The sequence below is a fragment of the Myotis davidii genome, unplaced genomic scaffold, assembly GCF_000327345.1.
Source record: "Myotis davidii unplaced genomic scaffold, ASM32734v1 scaffold401, whole genome shotgun sequence".
Lineage (NCBI taxonomy): Eukaryota > Metazoa > Chordata > Mammalia > Chiroptera > Vespertilionidae > Myotis > Myotis davidii.
The window spans coordinates 1,509,352-1,528,685 of NW_006291020.1; the positions used below are offsets into that span (position 1 = coordinate 1,509,352).

General features: G+C 46.6%; 1 protein-coding gene and 1 long non-coding RNA gene across 2 annotated transcripts in view; one reads left to right on the plus strand and one right to left on the minus strand.

The window, feature by feature from the left end:
* The window catches only part of NME7 (NME/NM23 family member 7), a 111,581-nt gene that overhangs the window by 42,599 nt on the left and 49,648 nt on the right, over positions 1 to 19,334 (plus strand). The window contains exons 8-10 of the mRNA XM_006764180.2: positions 8,254 to 8,318; positions 11,159 to 11,227; positions 13,270 to 13,371. Coding sequence (XP_006764243.1) covers positions 8,254 to 8,318; positions 11,159 to 11,227; positions 13,270 to 13,371 — 236 coding nt within the window. The remainder of the gene's footprint in view (positions 1 to 8,253; positions 8,319 to 11,158; positions 11,228 to 13,269; positions 13,372 to 19,334) is intronic.
* On the minus strand, positions 13,403 to 18,526 carry LOC107183150. The gene is made up of 3 exons (XR_001513916.1): positions 17,832 to 18,526; positions 16,385 to 16,971; positions 13,403 to 14,157 (listed from the first exon to the last, which is right to left on the minus strand). It is a non-coding gene; the product is annotated as an uncharacterized LOC107183150 (long non-coding RNA).

Sequence of the window (19,334 nt, forward strand, 5' to 3'; positions counted from 1 at the left end):
AAGCCAGGAGATGACCGGTCCCGGTGGAGCTGGGTCCAGAGACCAGGCCATGTGATGCTGCTTTACCAGGAAATGTTTTGAAGATGAAAACTTAAGGCAGCACCATCTCATGTTTTAAGACTTTAAAAGATGATTCGAGTTACATGGCAGATTATAAGTGCTGAGAGTCCAACAATCTAATTATAGTTGGTTCCTATGAAAATAGCTCTGGAGGAAAAACGGGGGTGAGTAACCCACTTCCACTCTGCACAGACACAGGCCACAGCGTTTGACAACGCAGATGCAGTAGGATACAAACTTGTGATAGATGGCAAATGACCCACCAACACAAGTGAGAGCTGTGAGCCGCAGGCCTTCTAGAGTAAGAAGAAGGCGCCAATACACAGAAAAGCAGAGGACCGTTTATTAATCCGCTCACATCTTATTTTGGATGTGTGCCCTTTTCCCACCCTTCCTACTGCCACCTTCCTTTCTCAGGCTGCAGTATATCACCTCCCACATAAACCAGTGGCTGGGTGAGGACAGCGTGCACCTGACAGAAACCCAACCTGAATTCCCAGTCCTGTCTCATGTACCCAGATTGCCAGTGGAAGGGCAGGGGCGAGCTGGGCTTAGGGAGGACTCTAAACTGCCTCGGGCAATCTCTGGGGTCTCTGGCTTTCCTGTCAGCATCATGCTCTCAGGTGCTCTTTTCCCGGCACCATGAGAGAGGGTGAAGGCTGCCAGCAATGAACTGATGAACCCAGTGGGAAGAGTGCTTTTCAACCTGGTTCTAGCTAAAATGAATGAATGAATGATAAATAAAACCCCAGGGAAGGACTCTGGTTGGCTTGTGCAAACAATACGCCGTTCCTAGGGGAATTGGGTCTCGGAAGCAGAGTGCTAAGGCTGACCCTGTTTGGGTGGATGCCACCTCGTGACCACTCTCAGAGGCATGTTTGTTTTTTTGTAATATGTTTTTATTGATTCTTAGAGAGAAAGGAAACGAGAGGAATAGAGAGAAACATCATCCATTGGGTGCTTCCTGCACATCCCCTACTGGGATCGAGCCTACAACCTGAGTATGTGCCCTGAATAGGAATTGAACCAGTGAACTCTTGGTTCATAGGTCTACACTCAACCACTGAGCCACACCAGGACAGGTGGCAACTTCCTTTCTAATCAGAGAGGATGGAGGGAGGTTCCTAGTCCCAGGAGAAGCAAGAGTTTTCAGAAAGATATTGTTAATGGTTGGATACAGGGTGGCCATTAGACACTTTTGAACAATCCCAGTGAGGACTGTGAGGTGATGAACTGAGGCACAGGAAGAGGAGGTGGGGAGGTGATTTGACATTCAAAACAGTGAAGAGGGAGCATTCATGGGATTATAAACAAACCAGGGGAGCAAGTTAGCTGTGTGCACACCAGCCCAGAAAGCAGGCCTCCGCTTTGTGTGCCCCTTGAACCTGTTGGCTGCGCCGCACGCAGTTTTGCATTTTAACTTCATTTGCATAGTTATTTGTCATTTCTTCAGTCACCTGAACATTTCCTATCTAGACCAAAGTAAAGGACGTGGTTATTGACAGTCTGTCTTTTCAGGCTGCGAAATACAGAATGGGTTTCTTAAGTCCTCTCTGTCCTGCCTCCACATGTAACCACATAAATAACAGCAATATCCTTGCCTCATGTCTGACTGCTCTGGGCAGAATGCAGAGCTGCCCGGACTAGAACTTTTCATTGGTTTATCTGTGAATGGAATTATTCTGTCAGTGGTGCATTCCGCAGGGTAGTTTAATGTGGTTACAGACTTACAATAGGTGTAGATTGTGATTTCCTTTCGTTTTGGTTAATGCAGAAGGCTCAATACTGCTTTCATATTTAGATCAGGATTCTTAAATAATCATGTAAAGCATTTTCTTTATCAAAATAAACAAGACCTTGATTTGTGCTAAGGCACCAGCAGTATCCCTGGGGTCAGATCTGTGTACGTAAGGACACGAAGAGTTTATATTTGCCTTCTTAAAAATTAAATTTATAGGGGAGGGGGGCATTGGCTAATTAAATTATATAGGTTTCAAGTTTATAATTCTATGCTACATCATCTGTGTTTACCATCCAAAGTCAAATCTCCTTCCATCACCATATATTTGACCTCCTTTACCCTTAACCCACCCCCACCCCTCTTCCCTCTGGTGATCCCTATACTGTTGTCTGTGTCTATGAGTTTTTGTTTGTTTGCCTTGTTTGTTCATTGTTGTTTTTAATTTCGTATCCCACATGTGAGTGCAGTCATATGAAAATATCATGCTGTGGAAAGCAGGAAAGCTCGGAAACATATGATTTATTTGCCTTTGTAAATGTGTTGACATTTGCACAGATGATGCAAGGGCAGTGGCAGGGGAAACTGCCTTCGCACAAATCCAGACCGTCTCCCCAAGCTCGTAGTTCATGCATGGTTAGCTATCAGGTGCTGCAGGGAAATGCCATTCTTACGTAAGAATGTCCTCAATGCAGCAATGCAGGTGAGTAATTTGACCCTCAAGTACAGGTCTTGCTAATACTCGTGGAACTAAGGGCAGTACACCGAGGGCACTTGTGCTCCACACTCAAATACAATCTCGTCTTTACGAAAAGCACTTGAACCCTTGTTTGAGTTGTGAACTCAACAAGGAGCCTTTTTAGGGAGTCCCACTTTACCTGCAAGACTGTAGCCACACCAGAAATTTCCACTGGTTTGCAACTTAACTCTTTTCAAAATGAAGTAATCCTGTCATTTCAAAGACATGACAACCGACAGCAGTTGTTGCCCAAGATAAAGACCCAAGTGATGATAAAGTTCCCAGTGAACACGAGGATTAGAATCTTGGAAAACTCTACTCACCACCTTGAGCCTGACAGCTCCCCATGCTTGAGGACTATGCTGATGAAATCGGGGTGATTTTTTCAGTGTGGCCCAATGAAGTGAGTCAGCATTTGGAAGACTGCAAAACAGTGAGCTAACATTTCCTAAATGATCAATGTGTGAGGTTAGGAAATCATACACAAGTGAATGATTTATTCAAAGTACAAGAGACCAGTGGATTTTGTCTCCCAAGATAAAAAAAAAAAAGTTCACTGGGAGAGGTTTGAAATTTTATGTTATCTCAGTTCCCAGGGTCCTTACTCTCCGTTAAGTCTTAACTGTCGCTCTATTCTAAGAACTCCTCCTCCATTTGATGCTATGATACTACTGTCATGTCACAGTAGTATCTTCTTTATTCTCTTGCATGTCTCCTTTTATGTGTCTATTTATTTTCATTCTTCCTTCCCAAACATTAAAACTAAAGCTCTTTTTTGCTTTTGTTCTTCTTTTTGTCAAACAGTAGTCATCTAGTCTCATCATTCCAGCTCTGATCTCTCTGCACCTCATTATATCTCTGGATGGCACCTATGCCCCAACTCCCAGGGACTTCATTCATTCACCACTCAGTGATCTTCTTCAGCCAATGGCCAAGCTCTGTCCTCAAGTACCCGTCAGTGTCCTGCTCTGAAATTCTGTTTCTCTGTTAAAAATAATTCAGTGTCTTTTTCCTTCATTTGTTTACATCACTCATGTTTTTGTTTTTCTTTAAAGTGCCACATTCTGCCAGTCACTTAGACTCAAAACCTTCCTCCTTCCTCTTCACAGTCTGTCAAGGTTCGTCCTGTTACATTTGCTTGGCAACGTCTTCTACTCCTTCCTTCTCTGCTGCTGCCACCCAAGCCCAGTCGGCATGTTGATCATTTCAGAAGCCTTTGTTCTTCTTCTGTCCTTTATTCCTTCCTGTCCTTTATTCCTTCCCTCAGATCAGCTGCCCCATCATTGTTGCCTTAGTAACCTTCCTACAACACCACTTTCGTCCTGTGTTGTTCTGCTCAGGCTTTCTGGGAGTCTCCATTGCTTTTGGCAGGGTTTCCTTTTATTTTTACATATTTAAAAAAATTAAATTTATTTTTATTGATTTCAGAGAGGAAGAGACAGGGAGTGAGAGATATAAACATCAATGATGAGAGAGAATAATTGATTGCAGGCTTGACCCCCAGTAGGGCATGTGTCCTGACCGGGAATTGAACAGTGACCTCCTGGTTCATAGGTCAGTGCTCAACACTGAGCCACACCAGGCAGGGTTTCCTCTTGAAGGAAAAATGTATTCCCAGTGTTAACACAAATTATTTTACATACAATGCAACTTAAATATGTCCAAATATAAAGCTAAATATAAACTTTTTCATGTACAACTGTTTAAAACAATTTTATAAATTCGGTCCAAACAAAGCTATATAATGGATAAAATTTATAATGTGACTAGAGGCCCAGTGCATGAATTCGTGCACTGGTGGGGTCTGGCTGGCCTGCCCCAACTGGGGCCGGGCCAGCCAGGGGAGGGAATGCAGGAGGTTGGCTGGCCAGCCCTGCCCCTGATCCGGTTGGGGGGCTGATCAAGGCTGGGCTGGCTAGAGGGAGGGGCTGAAGGAGGTTGTGGGGGCTGATTGGGGCCCTGATTGAGCTGGTTGGCCTCTGCAGTGCGTATTATGGTGACTCATCATTCTGGTCATTTTGGTTCTATCATTCTGGTCACGTGACTTTTATATATATAGACTAGAGGCCCAGTCACAACATTCGTGCATGGGGGCAGGTGATGGCCCTCAGTCCAGCCTGCACCCTCTCCCAGTCCAGGAACCCTGGGAGATGTCTGACTGCTGCCACGGAGGCAGGAGAGGCTCCCACTACCGCTGCTGCACTTGCCAGCCATGAACCCAGCTTCCGTCTGAGCAGTGCTCCCCCTGTGGGAGAGCACTGACCACCAGGGGTCAGCTCCTGCGTTGAGCGTCTGCCTCCTGGTGGTCAGTGCACATCATAGGAACCAATAATTCTGCCATTTGATCAATTTGCATACTAGGGTTTTATTATATACTAGAGGCACAGTGCACAAAAATTTGTGCACTCGGGGGGAAGGGGGAGTCCCTCAGCCTGGCCTATGCCCTCTCGCAGTCTGGGACCCCTCAGGAGATAATGCCCTGCTGGCTTAGGCCTGCCCCGGTGTGGCAGAGGGCAGGCCCAATCCCTAGGTGCAGCCCCTGGTCGGGCTCAGAGCAGGGCCGATTGGGGAGTTGGTGCACTGCCCCCTGTCATGCACAGAGCAGGGTGGATTGGGAGGTTGTGATGCCACCCTCAGTCACGCTCAAGGTAGGGCCGATTGTGGGGTTGGGGTCCCGCCCCCTGTCACACTCAAGGCAGGGTTGATGGGGAGGTTGCGGCGCCACCCCCTGTCATGCACAGAGCAGGGCCAATCTGGGGGTTGGGGCGCTACCCCTTGTCATGCACAGAGCAGGGCCCATCAGTGGGTTTGGGGCTCCTTACCCTGTCATGCATGGAGCAGGGTCGATCAGGGGGTTGGGGACCTCCCCCCTGTCATGCACAGAGCAGGGCCCATCAGGGGGTTGGGGAGCTCCCCCCTATCAGGCACAGAGCAGGGCCGATCAGGGGGTTGGGACGCCTTCCCCTGTCACAAACAGAGCAGGGTGGATAGGGAGGTTGTGGCCCCGCCCCCTGTCACACACAGAGCCGCAGGGCGATCAGGGGGGTTGGGCGCTGCCCCCTGTCACGCTGATCCCGGTGCCGGGAGGCCTCTCGGCTCCGCTGATTCCGGTGCTGGGAAGCATATTACCCTTTTACTATATAGGATAGAGGCCTGCTGCAGGGTGGGGCTGGCTGGTTTGCCCTGAAGGGTATCCTGGATCAGGGTGGGGGTCCCCACTGGGGTGCCTGGCCAGTCTGGGTGAGGGGCTGAAGGCTGAAGTTCCCAACTGCTCCTTTTTCTTCTTTTTCTTTTTTATTCTGGGCCAGCTTTAGCTCTGGCTCCAGCTCTGAGGCCTCTGCTGCTGAAAGCAGGTATCTGGTTTGTTTGGGTTCTATAATCGAAACAATGTATAACTCCAGCTCTGAGATCCAAGCTTGCTGAAAGCAGGTTTCTGGGGTTTTGTTTAGCTTCTATATTTGTTACAATGTTTCAAACTGCAAGCTCAGAGGCCGGCAAGGCAGGTGGGGAACGTTGGTTTCCTCCGTCACTGAAGCAAGCAAGCCTCATGTTAACTTCAAGCTGCCTGGCTGCCAGCCGCCATCTTGGCTGGCAGTTAATTTGCATATCTCCCTGATTAACCAATGGGAAGGGTAGAGGTCGTACACTAATTACCATGTTTCTCTTTTATTGATAGGATATAGATGTTTGCCAGAACTAAATCATGAAGGTCAATGTGGATATGGTACAGACTGTTCAGAGTTTGACAGGAGCCTGTTAGATGCTCAGACTTCCACACAACCTTTGTTTGTACAGTGTGCTATGATGTCATTTGGCCTTCACGTGATACCAATCTGTCATTTGGGAATAGATGGCATCATTTTTTATTTTATTTTTTTATCCCTCAGCCTTCTACAAGGAAAATAGCTGCAGTAACAGTAACCTAGATAAGGTGCCCATCCAGATACTGGTACTTATTGGTCATTTGGGATGACTGGGTGAGCACCCAGATGACTCAGAATATGGTGAGTGTGTGTGTGAGAGAGAATGTGTGTGTATATGAGTATTAGAATGTGTGTGTGAATATGAGTGCATTTGTGTGAGTGTAAGAATGTGTGTGAGAGTGGGTGTGTGAATGTGAGTGTGAGTTGGTGTGTGTGAGTGTGAGAATGGGTGTGTGGATGTTAGTGGGTGTGTATGAGTATGAGTGGGTATGTGTGAGTGTAAGAATGTGTGTGAGACTGGGCATGTGTGAGTGTGAGTTGGTATGATTGTGAGAATGGGTGTGTGAGTGTGAGAATGGGTATGTGTATGAGAAGGTGTGTGTGAGTGTTAGTGGGTGTGTATGAGTGCGAGTGAATGTGTGAGTATAAAAATGGGTGTGAGAGTGTGTGTGTGAATGTGAGTCTGAGTTGGTATGTGTGAGTGTGAGAATGGGTGTGTGTGAATGTATGTGAGACAGACAATTTTAGTTGACTTGAAAAAATAAAGAAACTTAGAATATTTTTATAGAAAGTGAATGGAATCTGAAAATCAGTCCCAGCCTTGCAGCGTTCATAGATCCATTATACAAATTCCTCCTGCTGACACCCAGGGCCTTCATCTGTTTGGGTTACATTTCTCTTTTCAGCTGTTTTTCTTTTTGATGTCTTACTGTTGTGAGGATATGCTCACTTTCCCAGATTTGTGTGGAGCTTCTGCTGCCTCTTCAGTTTTTTTAAAAAATATATATTTTATTGATTTTTTTACAGAGAGGAAGGGAGAGAGATAGTTAAAAACATCGATGAGAGAGAAACATCAATCAGCTGCCTCCTGCACACCCCCTACTGGGGATGTGCCCGCAATCAAGGTACATGCCCTTGACCGGAATCGAACCTGGGACCCTTCAGTCCGCAGGCTGACACTCTATCCACTGAACCAAACTGGTTAGGGCATGCCTCTTCAGTTTTAATCTGATGTTCCTCCTCTGAACTTTCTGTGTATCTAATACTTGGGAATTTCATTTTCTTGTAGTATGAGTTTTAGTGGTTTTATTTTCATGGTTTGGACATCACTGGACTTCATGGGCCCTAGAGCAAAATAGTATCTTTGAAATATTTTCATCTTCAGGGTCATCCCTGATGTTCCTGGAGCCCTTACTTCCCAGTGGATCAAGTGGCCATAGTGGGCTGTCTCAGGGACAGGGCCTCCTTGTGGATCGAATGACCATAGGAGGCTGTCTCAGGGACTGGGTTCCCAGTGGATGGAATGACCATAGGAGGCTGTCCTGGAGACTGGATTCCCCTGTGGATGGAATGGCCATAGGAGGCTGTCTCAGGGACTGGGTTTCCCTGTGGAAATGACTTCTCAGTGGATGGAATGGCCATAGGTTCTGTCTCAGGGACTGGGTTCTCAGTGGATGGAATGGCCATAGGAGGCTGTCTCAGGGACTGGGTTTCCTTGTGGAAATGACTTCTCAGTGGATCGATGGCCATAGGTGCTGTCTCAGGGACTGGGTTCTCAGTGGATGGAATGGCCATAGGAGGCTGTCTCAGGGACTGGGTTACCTTATGGAAATGACTTCTCAGTGGATCGATGGCCATAGGTGCTGTCTCAGGGACTTATTGCCCCTTGGGAAATGTGGTTTCCTCAGAGTGTAAGCAAAGGAAAGTAACTTGATGCAGATAATTTGTATTTCTAAGCAGCCAAAATGCCTGAGAAGTTTTGCATTTTTCACGTGTTTGTTCTATATTCCCAGGAATGCTGGGGAAGATTCTAATGGCCATCCGAGACGCAGGCTTTGAGATCTCAGCTATGCAGATGGTACGTAGTTTGCAATGAGTCACAACCTATTAAGGAATTGTTTCTTTCTACGTAAGTTTTAAGATGTTTTACATTGAATTTTCTCTGTATTAAAATACACACACAACAAATAGAGTTACTGAACTTGTTAATCTATATATGTAAAAGCCTAATATGGAAATTGTCCCCTTGGGAGTTCGACCAGGAGACCAGGAGTTCTATCGCTCGCTATGATCTGCGTTGACCACCAGGGGGCGGTGTGGAATGAAGGAAGGCCCTGGCTGGCAGCTGGGGAAGGGAGGCCCTGGCTGGCAGCCAGGGGCCAGGGAAGGGAGGCCCTGGCCGACAGCCGGAAGGCCTCGATCAGCCCTCATTGCCGAACAGGTCTAGGGACCCTATCTGTGCATGAATTTTGTGCACCGAGCCCCTAGTCTTATAATAAAAATGTTTTTGAAATTCTTTTACACATCAAATCTTTCACTGAGAGAACTAACAATCAAGTTGTGCACCTAATTGAAGCTGGTACAGTAGGTTTATGCAGTTCTTGGAACTTTGTTGGCAAATATGGGCTGAAATAAAGTATTTAGTTTTTACAAACAAAAGATAGAATTAAGCCAAGTAGTTATAGTAACTTTTCTGTTGTCTGGATCTGTGACTCAGTGGGGAGTGGGGGAAGAGATCATTTCGGATTTCTCCTAACAAGGGCCTTGTGCTGGTTTCTGGCTTTCCCCTCCGGCACCTTCACAGAGCCAGCGCCTTGCAGCCCCTCGGTGGCTGGCAGACTGCCCAACACACATCTAGGAAACCATCCACTGAAGAAGCAGCACCGCTCCTTCGGGGCTCAGGCCTCTGTGCTCCGCTTACTGTGCATTTGAGGAGGAATTGGGTGCAGATGATAAACAATGTGGGTGTTACAGTACCGAAGGCCAGCAAGCTCCTGCTGTTAGGATAGTGAAATACCAATCCGATTGGTGGGGCTTCCCATAGGTCAAGGAAAGGTCAGAAATATCGACTGGTTTGCAAAGTCTTCAGGCAAAATCTTGGAGACTGATGAGGAAGTTGGTATTTGAAGAATCTTATCTAGAAGATTCTTATCTAGGACTATAAAGAAATTGTGAGCCAAAACCTTCCCAAAGTAGCAGCATGGCAATGTATCCACAGCTTTGTGGGACTTAAGCCTGCTTAAAAAATAACCAGTGTGGGAATTTTAGCTATAAACATTGATCTAAGTCTGGCTAGATCAACCTATAACGTAACTCAGTGATTGGCCCTTGTAGGTGCTCAGTGAAAACAAGAATAATTTAAAAAGGATTCATTGAACCTGTGGGGGATGCATGGTGATTTCGTGACAAGCACAGTCCTTCATTTTTGGAGTCTTAAAGATCTATTTATGAGTCACGGGTCAGCTGCTTTCTAGGTATGTGACAGTGGCTAGATGTCAAGCTTTTTCTTAAATTCTCACCTGAGGATATTTTTTCATTGCTTTTTAGACAGAGCTGAAGGGAGGGAGAGAGGAGAAGAGGTGGGTGGGGGGAGAGGGAAGAGAGAGAGAGAAAGAGAGAGAGAGAGAGAAAGAGAGAGAGAGAAACATCAATGTGAAAGGGACACATCCGTCATTTGCCTCCCAAAGGGGTTTGGACCTGCAACCCAGGTACATGCCCTTGACCGGGAATTGAACCCATGGCCCTTCAGTGTGTGAGCCAACACTCTAACCACTTAGTAACACAGCTAGGGCTCAAATATTCTTATCTTCAGTTTTATCAGCTAAACAAGGAGACCATTATTGTCTACCTAAGTAGATTAAATGAAATAACCCTACCTAATGGAAGAATTTTCATTGCAAGAATTGTGGAATTTTCTGTGCAAATTGCTAGGTATTTAATAAATTGTATTTTCTGTTATTACTTTATTATATTAATAGTACAGGTTGTGTGAACATAGGATAAAAAACCAAACAAAATTCCCTCCCTGTATGGTTATGTTGCTAATAAAATAAATCCCCCTCGTTTGAGTTATTGTCTGAGTAGGCAGAAATTTCTCCATAATTGTCAGTCCTGGCAACAATAAGCAAAGTGAGTGGAGTGAGGTGGGAAATAAAATTGGAAAGTCTGAGGCTATTTCGGAAAACATTTAAGGTCTTAGTTTTTGAGACACTGGAACTTGATAAACTTCTACTTCTAACTAAATCTGAGTGCAGCTTGGGCAGGCATGAGTCTTTAGGCTTATCTCGTAAGCGTACCTGCAACCCTTTTGGAAGAGCAGCACAATTCCAGGTGCTTTATCGTGAGCTAGACTAACCAGGGACTTCAGAATGCCTGGGAGAAATCTTATGTTCAGCCTTTTCGACAACATTGCAAGTAATTTTCTTTAGTAGTTTTTTTTTTCTTGTGCCACTAATTTATCCATAAACACCAATGCATTATGTATGTCTCTTTCTTGTGCTGGGAATGAGGTTTTGTTCGGAGAGGTGTAATGCTGTGGTGAAGAGCATGACCAGTGAGGTCAGGCTGGCATGGAACCCAGGTTTGTGGGGCTCCACAGCCCCTCTGAGTCTCAGCCTCATGCAAATCGGGGCTGGTACCACCCCTCACAGGGCAGGGTGGTTGCAGCATCAGAGGAGATGCTGTGTGGACAGGACCAGAGCAATGCTGACACGTTGAGCACTCTAATCGTTACACATTTTTATTATTGATGAGCTAGCCTCTGATAGCACTTTCTTCAAGAGTATTTGATTCATGCAAACTTTACATTTTAAAGTAAAGAAAATATATCCAAGAGATCATAAATGTTGAGTGCTTAAGTGTAGTTCATTTTCTTTGCTTGGTCAACTTATGGTTTTGTGGGGTGTTTCTTTAACATAGTTCAACATGGATCGAGCTAACGTTGAAGAGTTTTACGAAGTTTATAAAGGAGTTGTGTCTGAGTATAACGTAAGTATCAAACTAAACGTAAAGATTCGTACTGAAAACAGTTTGTGTCTCACATCTGGGGAATCTCAGGGTAATCTTTAATCAGGAAAGTATTCTTTATACAGGATCCTGCCAGCTGCCAGTCCGTGATACCCAGTGACTGCAGTATTCTACCCCTGAGAGCCACTGGGTCAGTTTTAAAAATATAATGTTGTTTCATTTATGAAACAAAAATCTGCAGGGGAAACAGAAAATGCAAGGGGGAAAAACCTTGTTGGGATATTGACACATTTTGACATTATCTGTGAAGTTTATAATATTCTCAGGGTGGGAGACTGTCCCAAATGCTTTAGAAAGTTAAAAGCAAGTAGATCTTAACATGATCGTATAACTTCATAGCAGTACTTACCGTCTACTTCAACGACACAAATGCGGGTGGAGTCATCTGAAAATGGGACTGAGACGGAAGAAGCAAGACTGAAAGGGCCCTTGGAAACAAATGACGATATTCAAGTACACCAGATTGTTCCTTAAAATAACACATAGTAGGCATTTAATCAAAGGTAGTTTCCTTCCCCTCTCTATCAAATTGTCTCAGACACATTTGTGCTGGTACACTGCCCCCTTAGCCCTGCTGGTTCAGAGATAGTTTGACTTTTCTTTTTGCATGAAGTTCATTGTTCCTGACAATGAGACTAGACCTCCATCCCCTCCCTTCTCGAGGCCCTTTCTTTTCAACCTTCCTTCACCAAGGAAAACTGGCTGGTTCCAGGACTGCTGGAGCCCAGGCCTTCCTCAGCCCACGTGGTCAAGGCTGAGAGCGAACGTTCTGTCGCAGCCTCGGGCTTCCTCAGCCCTGTATGTCCATGCCCCTCCCCTCCCCCCGAGAACTTGGCTCTTGTCATTTAGTGCAGGTGGAACTTCAGGAGCATGAGACCGGAAATCAGATTCACCCCAATTATCCACCAAAATCAGTCACACAGGACCTCGTGTATTGCAGAGTGGCTTCAGGGGATACAGTCAGGGGCCCTCAGGGGCAGGGCTCTGGGGACCATATTAATTATGACGCCCCCTCCCTCCTTTCACAACTTCTGACATTTTATTTGTTATGATGACTACTTTCAGATTAATATTGAAATATTGTCCTGTAACAAGTACGTCTTATTTTACTTTGGCATTGTGTACCATAAATGCTGCAGAGCCACAACAAGGGCCCCCAGCCCTGCATGGTCTGGCCCTGTCTCTGCTGCTGCCCTGTGGTCTGGCTCAGCCCCCGATGCCCTAAGCCCTTGGCTGAGCTCACACCTCCCCTGAACTCTGTCTGATGCCCTAGGTGTTGTATGAGGGCTGGCCACTCCGCCTGTAGAGCGTGAGCCCTTCTCAGCTTCGTGTGTCTCTGAATCATTCCACATATGCTCTGGGAGTTCTTTATCTCAGCCTTGGATTGTGTCCTCTGCATCTCTTAGCCAACAATTCAAGTGACGTTCTTGGCAGATCCCTGGGGTAACCCTCCCAGGGCTCCTGCACCCCCTCTAGTAGTTCATCCTGCGAGTCCATCCATGCACCATCTTTGTCTCCTGGACCGTTGAGAATGTTGGGCTCTGTCTCCTCGCCCTGTCCCACTGTCTGGAGAAGGCCTCCAGGCAGGGAGCTGGGCAGTCGCAAGCTCCTCGCTCGCTTCCCTTCTCCCGGGACCACTGGCCTGCCCTTCACCCAGTGTCTGACTGTGGCTCCATAGAGGGTCTGCTTTCCAGGTGTTTAATGAGGAGATAAACTTCTCCCTGCTGTTTCTCATGTCTTTGGAAGGAGCGCTTTGGAATTTATTTCTTCAGAGATGCTTTCGACAGTACTATGCTCACGAGGAGATCCTTTGAAAGGAGGTTGTCCTAGAAAATGATTTCAGATAGTGAAAGTGTCCAGGATTACATTCATGCGGTGGCAGTGGTAGGAACGGAGATAAGGGAACACAGACACTTTTGTTGAGAAAGTGTAGAGTATAGGTGGGGAAGAAGTCAAAGGTAATTTTTACTTTATTTTTTAATATTTTATATTACATATTACAGGAGATGGTGACAGAAATATATTCTGGCCCTTGCGTGGCATTGGAGATCCTGCAGACGAACCCTGCAAAGACCTTCCGAGAGCTCTGTGGGCCTGCGGATCCTGTGAGTTACTGTTAAATATCGCCACGTCCGTTTTAGTCCTTAACCAAATGTCTTCACTGGTTTGATAGCTTCAGTTTGATCTTTAAAAGAAATAATAAAAATGGGGACATATTAGACAAAACTTTTAATTCAAAGTAGCATTTTCCATCATTTAGTTTTTGTATAATACTCTAAGAAACAGTGAGTTTTTATTAGCCTAGTGATGGTACAGAATGGGCAGAAACATTTACCGTGGTATTTTCTTTTGTTGTTTCTTCTTTGCTAAATTGTCAGGGTAAGTAAATTTACCAAGCTCTGTGGGGGAAATTGTCCAAGGTACTAATTCTCCTTTGGCTTAGGGAGGCCGTAAGTAAGCAGTCAGTGTAAAGAACGTGGATCTGGTGGCCTCAGACCAGATCCAACACTGAGTTTGAGCAGTGGGACTGGGTGAAGCTTGATGTTCTCTGTACACCTTCCAATGGCTTTGGGCTCTCTTCCCATGGACGCTTGGTGGCAAGGGTCAGAGAGGGGTTAGGAAAGCAGACGTTGCCTTAGGACACGTGGGAAATCTCCATGCGTGTGGTACAAGCTGACCGGATCATGGGAAGTGTGACTGACTTTAAACACTAGCTAACATTTAAGCTTTCTCCTTCTTTCTTTTCACTACCACTTGTAAACAGTCGCTGTAAATGAGTGCCAATCCGCTGCGTTTTGACTCAGACAGTATTTATGGGAATGCCCGTAGGTGTAGGATAGTCTGCTAGCAACACCTGCTAAGTAGTCGGCTTGAGAAAGTGCTCCGAAGCCCTGTGGGGCGGGGGGGAAGGGGAGGGCGCAGAGTACACAAAAGGTGTTTACAGTATTTACAGAGAAACCCGCAAGCAAGGACTAACGTTCGGGTGAAAGTGTCACAGGGTTGTTAGCAAGGAGCAATGATTAGAAAGTGGAAGTGACTGAGAAAACCTTGTTAGAGGAAGAGACAGACATAAACGGGATTTAAAGAAGCGTCAAGGCCCAGAGAGAATGGGAAATCTCTGAAGCATGCGCAAAGGCAGCGCCGAAGGAGTCTGCACCTTGACTGGCCTCAGCAGGCATATCTGCTGGGCTCCGGTGGGCAGTGCGCACCTGGAAGCACAAGGAAGTACAGTTGCTTAGAGGAAATCCGGTGGGGCGGGTTGGGAGTGTGGGCTGGGTAGCCTTAAAAGCCAGGCTGAAATGGTGGCCGTGGTGTCATTAGAATCCCATGCAGGAGGGACGAGGAGTTCCTGGCATCTGCTTAGTTTTGAGGATGCCTGGCTATTCCAGGAGAGCAAGCTGCACTGGAAAAGCTTAGAGGCAGGGGCTCTGGAGTTGGGACGGACAGACCTGACACCAAAGGGAGGCAGCAGGCAGGATGGAAGCCAGTGTACGTGCTGAGCCAGAGGGACTGAGAGGCGGCTCTGCTGCGGAGGCAGCTTGGAGAGAGGACAGCGGCCAGTGTTCATTGAATGTTACTCATGAGATCAAGGTCAGAGAGAAGGGTGGGCAGACCCTTGTAATGACGTGAGATTGTCTGGTCTCTGTGTGAGACCATTAGTTTTTGAAGAGTTTGAGCAGAGTAGTGACTCAATTAGACTTTAAACAGGATCATCCTGACTAGTGTAAGAACAGTCTGAAGGGAGACAGGGCACAGGTTGCAGTCCAGGCCCCAGATGCTGGTGACATGGACCGGGGTGGGAGCTGTGGGCGTGCGGGGAAGCAGCCAGGTGGTGTTTACTGGGTAGCTTAGCTCTTCTCTCTCTCTCTCTCTCTCTCCCTCTCTCTCGAAATTCTTATTATTTTTTTACACTTTTTATTGATTTCAGAGGAAGGGAGAGGGAGAGAGAGATAGAAACATCAATGATGAGAGAGAATCATTGATCGGCTGCCTCCTGCATGCCCCCTACTTGGGACTGAGCCCACAAACCTGGTATGTGCCCTTGACTGGAATCAAATCTGGAACCCTTCAGTCCATAGGGCAACACTCTATCTACTGAGCCAAACCAGCCAGGGCAACTCTTTATCTCAAGAGGATAAGTGGACAGAGAAGGAATGTGGAGGGACCCTCCGGTCTACAGGAAGGAAAAAGGATGGAGCGGAACTCTTCACTGCTTTCGCTACTGGTCCACCTCAGTCTGCAGATGAGCCAAGTGGAGGGTGAGTCTCTGCCCCTCCTTGGTTACTTCAGTGCCCAGCAACCACGAGGAGCTTTGATGCCCGACCAGAGGCCACAACACATGCACAGGTGGAAACCAGCCAAACCACAGTTCCTCTTGCTAGTTTACAGCAAAATGGGGGAATCACCTTTCTTAGAATAACCAACTCAGTTATTGTATAAGCATTTCATTGATTTTAGCAAATATAAAAATAAAATATACATCTCCAGAAAAATAGTAAGTGCATTTTTAAGTAAGGAAATTAAAAGTATTCCAAGTACAATAAGATTGTAGAGTAGTTGCACAGTCACGTGATAGTAATTTTTTGAATTTGAAGTGATTTGCATGCAGTAATTTACACTAGCTATTAAGTGATTCAGCAATGAAAAATAATCCTGTTTCGCCGAAACCGGTTTGGCTCAGTGGATAGAGCGTTGGCCTGCGGTCTGAAAGGTCCCAGGTTCGATTCCGGTCAAGGGCATGTACCTGGGTTGCGGGCACATCCCCAGTGGGGGATGTGCAGGAGGCAGCTGATTGACGTTTCTCTCTCATCGATGTTTCTAACTCTCTATCTCTCTCCCTTCCTCTCTGTAAAAAATCAATAAAATATATTTTAAAAAAAAAAGAAAAGAAAAATAATCCTGTTTAAATCATGTTTTTAATAAAGAATAACTTTTCTAACAAAACACACACACACACACACACACACACACACACACACACCCCACTTACCTCAGTGTCATATACCCATCAGAGTAATCAACACTGTCGCAGTTCGCCCAGGGTTCTCCCAGGTCCAGCATCTGAGAAATCCCTCAGCCCCCGGAAAACTGAGATGGTAGGCCCCCCCCAAAATTTACCTCATGATTGCACGAGGTAAATGTATCTGGAAGGCGAGCTTGTGGGACGTGGTGATTCTGGTGTGGGTATGAGCAGCCAGGCAGCTTATCTACTATAGGTGAACAAGTTTGTGATAGAAGGGACTGTTCAATTTTGAAAGAAATACAGAAATAGTGATTAAAACCCCAAAGCCTCTTTAATTATATTCATTCTTCAACTGTTCTTCCTGAGCTATTGATTTAAATTTCAGTTACATATAAGCAGCTTTTGTTCCCAGAAGTAGGTGACAGAAATAGAACAAAGCATTCAGTCTTGAGTTTAAACTCTTACTTAGGCCCCGATCAGCTTTAGGAAAAGTGAACCCCGGGTCTTCAGCGAAGAAGTTCTTGAGTGGCCTGTTCTGTTTGTTCTTAAAGAACATAGTCTGGCAGCAGTGGGCTCTCGTCCAGGTCCTTCAATGTTAATTTTAATTTTGAAGGTTCTTTTTGAACTCAAGTTTTGTAAAAACAAAAATGCTGTATGTCACCCTGCTGTAACCAGCAGATGTTGTTTCTTGTTAGTTCTGCTTTGGGGATTATGCAGTGGGTGGAATTAGTTGATCAGGATCCTAAAACAGATGGTCGATGAAAAAGCATTCTTTAAAGGCTTACCGGGTTGAAATCCAACTATTAATATTTTTCTCCTGAATCTGTACCTCTATGAATAACTTTTTACCGCTTCATTATCTCCTATAAATGTGATCCAACCCACTAAAGGTTATATTGAGAAACTGTTTAGGATCATGCCCAGTTTGGGCCTGTCACCTTCCTGTTAGCTGCCATCATCTGCTAGGAATTGTGATACCTGCTGAGATGTCCCGTTAAACACACACAGACTGCAGATGAGATGCTGCTGGCTCACTAGTGACCTGGTCTCTGTCGCTTCGGAGCTCCAGATGCTTGGATAGGACGCGCCTGCCTCTTCTGCAGCGAGAGGGCCACGCCGTTATTTCAGTTTAAGTGGAACATGAACTAGACTTGCACTGAGAAGTTTATGATAAACTTTCCCTGTGCTGGCCTTTCCTCCCTGTGCTCGCGGCAGAGGAACACACAGCGACCTGCACTCAGCATTTCTTCCCATCTCTCAGACATTCATTCATTCAGTCGATCAACCCATCGGCCAATGCACTGGCCAGCCAAGCACTCACAGACCTCCAGGTGCCCCGTATTCTTGGGGTTGGCAATGAAAGGATGGAGGGCAGGCCTCCCTGAGCCAGAGCGCCTTGGCCCGAGGGGAAGGAAATCGCCATGTGCTCAGTAATCACAATGGAGTCTTGTGGTTGCCATGATGAACACGAGTACCTATCTAATGGGAAACCATTCATGGCCACATGAGACTGAGAAATCCTGGGTTGGCTGAAGCTAATCCTGGATCCTAAGAATAGCGCTCACGCCCCAAGGAGGGCTTCGGGATGAAGCATTTTCCTACTTGGTTGCCAGAAGTTAGTGATGACTGTCAGGATAAGAAGAAAATCCAAACCAGAATTCCTGCTAAGCTGGCTGCGGGCACCTGGAGAGACCATAAAGCGCTTTGAAACAGCTTTGCCTTTTCAGGAAGCAGAGAAAGAAAACCTACATTTCAGAATGTTGCTCCTGGATTTGCAGCCTCAGCCAGCCCCTCCCTCCCAGCCTTGGCCAGGGCCATCACGCTGCACGCCTTCGACTTCTCATGAACCTTAGAAAGTGATCACTTGTCCTGTGGTTGAAACCTATTCATCCCCATATTCTAACACAGAACCTGCCTTTTAGACCATTCTCCAATTATAGAGCAAAAGGATTGTCTGCAGGTAAAGGAATTTGGAAAAGTAGTTTTGTTTCCTTGGTTTGTTTTCTCTCCCTCCCCTTTCCCTGCTGAGGGGATGGAGGGGGCTTAGATTGGGAATTCTCCTCCCCCCTGAGGACAGCTGGAGACTGGCCTAGAGCAGGATCCTTGTCCCGGTGTTGACAGACCCTTCAAGTTTCAGGGAGTAGAATTTAGGAGTCTGTGAACTTGGATGAGGAGAAAAACCCACACACTATGTTCACTCATCTCTACGGAAGGTTAGAGATCCCAAGAAGTGAGCATCACACCATGGCAGTGCTGCACTCTGCTCCCAGCCGGGATCAGGTTTCCACAGCACCCCACACCACCCCGCACCACCCCGCACCACCCTACCCCACCCCGCACCATCCCGTACCACCCTGCACCACCCCACCCCACACCATCCCGCACCACCCCACACCACCCACAGCTGCACATATTTCACCAGGTCCTGGGTAGTCTTGCTACCTGAAAAGGACAGTCGTTATCGGCTCAGCTGCTAACTCTTGATAAAGATGCACATTACTCTATCACAACTTTAAAAATATTTTGATGATTGTATTTCAAAATAACTTATTTCCTTTGTAATCCTATTGTGGACATTGAAAAACAGGACTCTGACAAAGCTTCTTAGACCTCATCAGACTGCCCCAGAGGCCTTGGCACCAGGCAAAGTGCAGAACCCTCTTCTAGAGGAGGAAACGCAGGGTCAGAGAGAGGGCCCCTGGAGGGGGACGGCCAGGTGTGGCTGGAGGCGGCCCTTTTATTTCATTCCTTTCCCAGCTGAACCCTCCCACCCGCACGCCCTGTGCCTCTGAGGATGGTGAGACCGGCTCAGCCGTCGCCACTGTCTCTCTGAGGGCTCAGCACGTGGCCTCTGGCCCATGCTCCTCGCTGGTACGGGTGCCACCAGCCCCTCTGTCCCTGCCCAGTTCCCTGCTCCAGCAGAAGGTGAGCCGTGCGACATGCCAGCTCAGTCACCCTCCTGACACCGCACAGGTGGGTCTCACTGTTTCCAAGACACTTGTATCTTCTTGGATTTGGACCTTTCTGACTCTCCTGATATTTTTGAATGTTGTTTTCCCTGCAAGTTCTTTTGCTTTGCTCGTCCTCTGTTATGGCTGAGGACCA